We start from the raw sequence: 9,317 nt of genomic DNA on the forward strand, positions 1-9,317 counted from the left end.
ACCTTAGGGCACTTAATGAATATTATATATTCATGGTACCTCGGGTTATAGACGCTGCAGGTTACAGACTCCGCTAACTCAGAAACAGTACCTTGGGTTAAGAACTTTGCTTCAGGATGAGAACAGAAATCGTGCGGCGGCAGCAGGAGGTCCCATTAGCTAAAGTGGTACCTCAGGTTAAGAACGGACCTCCAGAACAAATTAAGTTCTTAACCCAAGGTACCACTATATACTGCTGGACTCCAATGCTCATCAGCTCCAGCCAGAATGGATAATGGTCAGGGCCGGCAATCTAAATTCACCCAGCACACTTTGCACCTGGCTACCAGGTGCCCGGGTGCCAGGATGGCACTTGATGTCTCCCCCACCTGGAGATCCTTGCAGCATGACCATTTTCAGACACATCCTGTGGAATTCTAGCCATTATATTTTATCTGCACAATCAGAATGAATTTCAGGAACCCCAAAGTCACATGGGGAAAAATGACCTTTGAGCCGTCTGGCCCAAAAAGGACAACTAGGTGTTCCATTTTGGTTGACTGTAACCCTGGTTTAAGAAGCCACTTGGTGCCTAGCTTATATATCTGAGTTTCTAACACTGCTCAGGGCTGATGCAAAGGAGTCTGATAACATCTAGAAGGCACCACAACAGCAAAATCCAGGACAGCGGTAGCCAATCTTACTGGATTCTACATGAAAGCTGTCCGAGAGATGGCTTTTCTTCCTCATAAATAGCAGAAAGCAACAAACAGGCCCAATCAAGAGTTTCCACGGAGGTCAAGCCTTATCAGCCATTCTGGCTCCAGATGCCCCTACTCAGCTCTCTTGTGCCTTCTGCTTCCTCAAATGAAGGGTGAATGGCAATCCTTTCATTTCAGGCAAACTGGGAGAAGCGTGGAGATTTCATCAGCTTGTGCCTTTCTCAGACGAAGAAGCGATAATCTCATGGCACCATTTCCGTGATCCTACTCTATCTGGGGCCACAGATGCATTAAGAACAAAAACAATGCTGTTTTAGATCAAGAAAATGCAGAAGGGGGTGGCTGGTCTGAACAAGATGGAGATTATCAGGCAAATCACAGGCCCTGCAAATCTGTCTGCTCAAGCATGTTGTCTAGGAGAGGGCAAGAAATTCAGGAGCATTGCATAGTGTTTACTACACACCTGCATCTGTTACCAGCACATGGGGTTCTGAGGTATGCTGCCTTTGTATATGGAGGTTCTGTTTCATCAATATAAGCAATAACCATTGATAGACCAATGCCTCACATTATTTTTTCCTTAAAGCTGAAGTCAGCATCCCCTCCCCACATGCAATGAACCCCCAGCGAACCACATATCTTAGAACAAGGAAGGGGGAACTTTTTTCCAGCCTGAGGGCCACATTCCCTTGTTAGTAACCTTCTGGGGGCCACATGCCAGAGGCAGAGGTGAGCAGTTAAGGGATGTGACTCTTCCCTTTGCAAAGTAAGCTTATATTCCAGTCATGCAAAAGCCAGAGAGCTACACCCATTTTTATAACCAGAAAAGCAATGAGTTTTATCACAATTCAAGGACACTCTGCAGAAAGGCAAAGGCGCTGATAAAAGAAACATTAAACTCTTATCTGGGGAAAGCTGCTTGCCCCACAAACGGCATTCCAAAGTTACTCAAAACTACGAAGGCTGGGCCTGATTACTGGGCCACAAAGCCCAAGCAGGGAGCCAAAATTTAAGGGCCAGAACACAGAAGTTCAACGAAAACTTGCAGGCAGCGTAGATGATGAATAACAAAGTCAGATGTATCCTGGATAAGGGAAATACACTGCACAGCCATGAAGCTCAATGGGGGTCCTTGGACAAATCAAGCTGTCACTTAGCCTATCTGAAAAGGCTGTTGGGAGGGTAACCTTTCATTGCCAGAATCAGCTACACCCAGAGAAGAGTATCCACTGCACCTCTGCATGTCCAAAATAACAATTCATGGAGAAATACACAGAAACCTATTTTTCCAGATTTAAGAGGCAACAGTAACATGATTCCAGAAGTGGTGTTTTTTTAAAAAAATAAAATAAAATCGGGGGTGGGGTGCATTTTAAGAATTAAAACTTTGGGGGCCACTGTTGCAGTGCAAGACAGCAGTCATTAACTTGCCACAAAAAAGGGGCAGTGGACATTTTAAAATGTTCTTCCTAAATTCTGCTCAGGCCGTGTCCGGTCATCATGACCCCTGGAGGAAGATGGAGAAAAGCGGCTGTACAAGACCTCCTCCCCAAACGAAAGGCATTCCTCACATTCCACCAGAGAGACATTCTCAAGGCTGATCCTTTGCCTGCAATTGATGAAAAAAACCATTCACTTGTGTGTTTTTTGCCTGCCTCCTCTAATCATTCTCCTAGTCAAACAACAGGAATGTTAATGCTCACCTGCAGCATCTGCTTGAGACTGAAAACAAAATAAGCTCTGCTTTGCTAGAATTCTTTGAAATTTCCATTCTGAGAGCCCAGGTTGGTGGCTAGCCCAGCATCATGTTCTCACAGCGGCCAACCAGATGCCTGTGAGAAACCAGCAAAAACAGGACCCTAGCACAAGAGCCCTCTCCCCTCCAGTTTCCAGCAACTGGCATTCAAAAACATTGCTACCTCTGACTGTGGAGGGACAGCCCAGCCATCGTGACTAACAATCAACGGACCTCCTTTTGAGTAGACGGAAGGGGAACTTCATTCAAAGTCACCGCTCTCCCTTTCAGCCTCCAACCTACCTATGCTACCATTCCACCTTACAGGGCTGTTGTAAAGCCTGTAATCTATCATGTATGCAAAGGGTGGCCCCTCCAGGTGGCATGATCTGGTCCTCAGAACCCCTCTCTCCAAAGTCAAGAATCCTCATGAGCCTTGCTCTGCACCCTCCTTGAGTGTTCTTGCCTGGCTGGAATGTGGCCTTGAACTCTGATTTTGCCTGCCTGGATGGAGGTGTGTTTAGAGAAACAAGCCCGCTGGATGAAAGGGGAGGAAACTACATCAGTTGCCCTGCCCACTTTTGCCTCTAGCCCCACCCATACTAGGATGCGGCCCTCAGAAGGGAATATGGCCCTTGGGAACGTGAGGAAATAATTATTATCTTATGATTTACTAGCTTCCTCGAGTGCTGACACCTCCACCATGGGAAGCAATGACAGCTGAATTAGCACAGGACCAACACAGGTTTGTAACAATAAAATTTTTTAAATGCACAGACCCAAATTGTTCTCAGGGGGCACTTTATTCAATTAGAAACATGCAACAGCGGAGGACGTGGCTTTCAATAATGTGTTTCCACACAGAGAGAGAAGGGACGCAGGTGGCACTGTGGGTTAAACCACAGAGCCTAGGACTTGCTGATCAGAAGGTTGAGCTCCCGTTGCTCGGTCCCTGCTCCTGCCAACCTAGCAGTTCAAAAGCACGTCAAAGTGCAAGTAGATAAATAGGTACCGCTCCGGCGGGAAGGTAAACGGCGTTCCCATGCGCAGCTCTGGTTCACCAGAAGCGGCTTAGTCATGCTGGCCACATGACCCGGAAGCTGTACGCCGGCTCCCTCGGCCAATAAAGCGAGATGAGCACCGCAACCCCAGAGTCGGCCACGACTGGACCTAATGGTCAGGGGTCCCTTTACCTTTACACAGAGAAAATGCAAACCAGTGGAAGAGACTCCCTTGGAAGGTGGTGGACTCTCCTTCAATGGAGGCTTTTAAACAGATGTTGGATGGATTCTTTAGCTGTGATTTTAGCATTGCAAGGGGCTGACCCAGATGAACCTTGGGGTACACCTTCCAACTCTACAATCTATAAAAAACAAAACCTGACTTGGTTCCATTGAGAACGTCTTACTCTTCCTAAACCTCTGGCAGCAAAGGAACTATTATAACTGGAAAGCACATTTCAATCTTACACCACATCTTTCTTACGGGTGTGTGTGAGAGAAAGTGTTCTACAGTGGTACCTCAGATTAAGTACTTAATTCGTTCCGGAGGTCCGTACTTAACCTGAAACTGTTCTTAACCTGAAGCACCACTTTAGCTAATGGGGCCTCCCGCTGCTGCTGCGCCGCCGGAGCACGATTTCTGTTCTCATCCTGAAGCAAAGTTCTTAACATGAAGCACTATTTCTGGGTTAGCGGAGTCTGTAACCTGAAGCGTATGTAACCTGAGGTACCACTGTACTTTCCTCCTACCACCCCATGCTTCTGTATACATTGCTCACCTTGGGATTCTAGGACTGCCCAGAACAGCAACTCATACAGAAACACAACCCTTGAGAGCAAGGTCACTTTGCCATGGCTCTGCAACTGGGAGTGACTGACTGACGCCTACCTAGTTCAGAAACAGCAGAATTACCAAGTCAGCTTTCACTGGAGTTCAAAGCAGGCCACTCTCTAGACTGTTTTATTTATTTACAACATTTGTATGTCACTCCATAACATGAAGTTCTTTAGGAAACTTTCAAGGGCATGTTACTCATTTCAGACTCATCAACTTCTTTCTAAAGGCACACAGTTTGAGAATCAAAGTCCTTATGGGATAAGCAAACTTGTGTCCACCTGGGCAGTCTTATGTCCACAGTGATCCACAGAAGCAAAATGTTACCCAAAGCATCCAATGGTTGGGCCGGGCTTTCGCCAACCCGACACCCTCCAGTGTTAGAAATCAGCCCTGTGAGGTAGGTTAAGAGCCTATGACTGGCCCAAGGTCACCCAGGGATTTGAACCTGATCTCCCAGGTCCTAGTCTGACACTCTAACCACTACACCGCACTGGCTTCCTAGAGTCCTGCTGCTATGCAACAGCTCTAAAAATTACATAGGTAAGTAAATATGGGGAAAGCAAAATGTCACCTGGAGAAGGATCTGAAATATTTTCCTTAAAGCTTGAATTTGTTTTAGTCTGGACTGTTTGATTTGATGTTTTAATGTGTTGTAAACCACCTTGAGATTTTTTAAAGATATAAAGTGGCATAGAAACGAAATTAATAAATAATAACAATTCACTGGAAAAAGATGCCCAGACATTCCATTGTGGTGACCACATCCCAGGTTTAAGGTGCTATTTGGCGATTAGCTTATATATCTGAGTTTCCACGACTGCCTCCAGCCTCAGCCAGCATTGCCAACAGGCTGGGATGATGTGAGTTGTAGTCCCAAGCATCGCAAGGACCACAGAAGGCTGGATTAGACCCAGCTTTTAAGCAGGCTTTCAAAATGCACATCCAAGCTTGTATATGAGAGTTTCTAACACTGTACTGGATATGGAACAAAGCTGAGAGAACAGGCAGTGGCGTAGCGTGGGTTGTCAGCACCCGGGGCAAGGCAAGTAATTTGCACCCCCTAACCCGTGGATTTGCGCCCCCTAACCCGTGGATTTGCGCCCCCTAACCCCCAGATGTTGCGCCCGGTGCGGCCGGCCCCTCCTGCACCCCCCATGCTACGCCACTGAGAACAGGGATACTGTAAGGTCACTTCTTGTGCACAACCACCAATATTTGGGCAGGATTCCCTATATCACAAGCTCAGTAACAAAACCGCCCCTTATATGCTTATCCGTTCATAACTCCGGTTCAAATCCACTGAGCAACACGGGACCGTGTAAATTTTAATATACAATCAGTATGGCTAGGAAGGGCTGAAACCCTAGAAAGCTGCTCGGAATCACAGTAGAAGAATACTGAGCGAGACGGACAAAGGGTCTGACTCAAGGCAGCTTTTATGCAGCACCATGAAGACCAGAATCTGCCTTGCACGCAGAAGATCCCACGTTAAATCCCCAACGGATTCTCCAGGTAGGGCGTGGAGAGGCACCTGCCAGTCCGTGCTGACAACACTGAGATAGGTAGGTTGTCAGTTCCGCCTCAATTAAAAGACAGCTTTCGCCTTTCATCACTGTAAAACTTTTGTGGTCGTTTTTTAATAAAGCTAACCCGGCATTCATTGAAACCCGTTCGGATGGCACGCTTCTCTACAAGCGGTTCCTGACTCCGGAAGGGGGCGGGACTTCACCCCTCCCTCCCCGAAAAAAACCCGGACATTTAAAAAAATATTCCTCTCTCCCAAAAAGGAACAAGAGAAGCAAAGAGGCGGGAGGAAAGACTCGCCCTCCCGCAGGAAGATCCCGGCAGTTCAAATCGAAGGGAGGCGAGTCTCAAGCATGGTCGCTCCCCTTCCGAAGGCTTAAGGCGGCAACCCCGCCCAGCTTGCCTGGCTGGGCCTCCCAAAGCATGCTCGCCTCCTGGAGGCAGCTTAATCCGCGCGGCGGATCTTTCATATTACATTATCATTTGTATTACTGCCTCGATCGCAATTCCATGGGATATGTAGGCATTTAAAATAAAGCACGGCTTACCTCCGGGCGATTTTGTACAGCAGGACTCCGCCGGCAGCGGCGCACACAGTCACCCCCAGGCCCCCGGCCAGGCCGGCGGTGGGGCAGCCGGCCAGCAGCGCGCCGACTCCCTCCATGGCCGCTGGGCTCTGCGGAAGAAAAGGCTCAGGGGGGGAGGAGGAGGAGGAGGGAAGGGGAACTGAAAAGGGAGCGGGGGGGGGGGAGTAAACGGAATTGCAACGACCGCTGCTCGGATTCCTCGTGCGAGGGGGCGGTCGCGAAAAGAGAAGGGGGAAAAAAATAATAAAAGGCTGTTTCCACCGCGCGCTCAGCAAAGAAAGAACGGCGCCTCCTCTTAGAACGCGTCGAGGGGGAGCGTTCTTAGAACGTTCAGTTGCAGCTTTCGGAGCGCGAGGAGGAGGAGAGAAGCGCCGGATGCGGATTGGAATGCTCGGCCGAGCCTTTCGGAACGCTGAGTAACGAGCAGCCTCTTTAGAACGCGGAGTGTCCAATCGCGCGCCCGGCTCCCTTTCTCACCTCCACGCCTCACTCCCCCGCCCCCCGCGGCGCCCTCTGCTCCAACGCTTTGAAGAATTAGAAGAAAGCGCGCCCGCGCGTGGCAGAGCAAATCCAGAAAAAGCGCCAAAGGCGGAACGGGTTGATCAAGAGCGTTACCCCCCGCCCGGTTCAGTAGACACAGCGGGCAATTGGAGCGGTTCCTTTTCTCCTCCCCTCTTTCTATAAAGCGGTATGACCTTCCCTCTACTGCCGCCGCCGCTCCTCCTCTTCCAGGAGGCACCGATCCGCCCCCTTCTCGCATATACCCGCGGCTGGCTGCCTCGCCTTCCAATCACCGGCACGAGGCGTGGGTAAGCATGGCTGGAGGCGGCGCGGTGAAGGAAAAAAGAATCCGAGGCGGCGATCCTTTTACGCACGCTTTCCCCCTTTGGGAGTAAGCGCTGCTGAAGGTAGCACGTGGCTGTGGAAGTGGGAGCTTTGCACACGCGCACACCCAAACGATTCAGGGTACGGAGCGCCGTGCATACTGAAGCACTGTTCGCCCCATTGTGGAATAATGACGAAAATAAGCGATCCTTTTATGTGTGTTCACGCAGAGTGGCGTCAAAAATCAAGCGGATCGCCCTTTATTTATCTTTAAAAAAAAGAAAAAAGCTTGAGCGGCTCAGTCTAATAAATTTTAAGAGGAAGCAAGAGACTTCCACGCCCCCGGCTGGCAAATCGAAAATATCCGTCACGACTCACGCCTTTAAAATGCCTGATCCGTGCTTGTGGCAGGACCTTGGAGGAAGCGAGACCCCGTTTTAAAAGCTGGCTTTTCGTGCTTGGAAAAACTCCCCTCCTCTCAAAAGCTGATTCACGCGCGCAGGCTGGCACGATGCTGGCCTTTCACGCGGCGGCGGCGAGCACGAACACCCCCCCCCCAGTCGCCCACCTTTTCAGTCCACGACTCCCTCGCTGTAACGCGGAGTCGAGGCAACCGGGAAGGAGAGAAAAAAGTAGATCGTGGGAATGACTCATAGGGGTTGTAGGCTGCCCGCACACTCAGGAGTTAGGAAATGCTGTGGGCTGCATCCATCTAAGTCCTACTCAGACGAGACCCATTGAAATGAACGGACCCAAGTTAGTCAAGTTAGTTAGTGGGTCTACTCTGAGTAGGACTAGCATTGGCTTATAAGGCTTCGCTGAAAGGTTCCTAGGACAGGACTAACCTGTCAAATTAACAAATTTCATTGGGTCCTCTTTGAGAAAAAGTTAGCTGGGCCATTTTGTATACATATTCACTTTATTTTCCCTACTTATAATGAACTGAAACGGGGCTGCATTTCTGCATGGGGAAGCTTTCAAGGGCTGGCACACCAGGCATGAGGTAGAGCAACTGCAGAGAGGGAGGGAGGGTGGGTCAAGAAAAATTAGATGCCCTTGTCACAACCAGACCCCCACACAATTGACTAATTCACTCAGATTGTGTGGCTAGGACCTGGACTAGTGGATTCAAATAACAAGAAGAGAGATTCTGACTGGACATCACAGTAAGAGCTGTTTGACAGTGGAACAGACTCCCACAAGATGTGGTGGACTCTCCTTCCTTGGATGTTTTTAAGCAGAGATTGGATGGTCATCTGTCATGTATGATCTAGTTGAGATTTCTGCATTGAAGGGCGCTGGACTAGAATGATTCTTAGGATGTACACTTGTTCACCCACCCAGAGACCCATCTTGTCTAGCACCTTGTTCCCAATGGCACACATCTGGGTGGCCACTGGGAGACGCCCCGCAAGCAGGACCTCACCCCATCTAGCAGCTCTTCTCACCTGTGGTTCTCAGCCACTGGTATTCAGAAGCATTTACTGCCTCTGGCAAAGGAGGTGAAACATAGCTACCAGGGTGAGTAGCCATTGAGATCCTCCCTGAATTCATTGAATCTTCTTTCAAAGCCGTCCAAGTGAGGCTTCTAGAAAACCCATAAGAAGGGGATGGAGGCAACAATCTGCTGTATGCTCTTAGGTTTTATGCATTCTCCCCAACCCCAAACAGCATACTGTATTTTTTGCTCCATAAGGCGCATCTAGTTTTTTTCTTGATCCCTCCCCCCCCCAGCCCCAAAGAGCAAAGAAGCCAAGACAGTGGGCGGGATCCATCCCGCTGGCTGTCTTGGCTTCCTCTTTAGCCACGCGCAACATCTTGGCTTCGTTTTTAGCTGCGGGGCTGGCTGGGGAAGCCCGAGCTTCCCCAGACCCCAGAACAGGTCCGGGAGCGGCGGTAAGGTTGCGAAGCCTTTGGTGCGCACCGACCCCTCTCGCTCTCCAGGCTTCAGCGAAAGCAATGCGTAGCCTTCGGAGCGCGGAGGCTTCGCGTTGCTATTGCTGAAGCCAAGGAGCCTGCATTTGCTCCATAGGACGCACACACATTTCCCCTTAATTTTTTGGGGGTGGAAAAGTGCGTCCTATAGAGCGAAAAATACGCTCTATA

The 9,317-nt window shown here is 49.5% G+C and overlaps 1 protein-coding gene across 2 annotated transcripts in view; it reads right to left on the bottom strand.

Moving 5' to 3' along the window:
• The window catches only part of TMEM201 (transmembrane protein 201), a 44,460-nt gene extending 37,154 nt beyond the window's left edge, over positions 1 to 7,306 (bottom strand). Inside the window, exons 1-2 of one of the 2 annotated variants that reach the window (XM_083513022.1) lie at positions 6,348 to 7,305; positions 684 to 974 (exon numbers count right to left, since the gene is read on the bottom strand). Coding sequence is in view for 1 of the 2 variants with exons in the window: in XM_083513021.1 (XP_083369147.1) it covers positions 6,348 to 6,463 (116 nt within the window). In the remaining variant the exon portion in view is untranslated. Of the gene's footprint in view, positions 1 to 683; positions 975 to 6,347 lie in introns of both variants that reach the window. The other variant, XM_083513021.1, reaches the window with a different exon arrangement.
• Positions 7,307 to 9,317: the final 2,011 nt, after the last annotated feature.

The sequence above is a fragment of the Podarcis liolepis genome (genome assembly GCF_965112155.1).
Source record: "Podarcis liolepis genome assembly, chromosome: 7".
Taxonomy (NCBI): domain Eukaryota; kingdom Metazoa; phylum Chordata; class Lepidosauria; order Squamata; family Lacertidae; genus Podarcis; species Podarcis liolepis.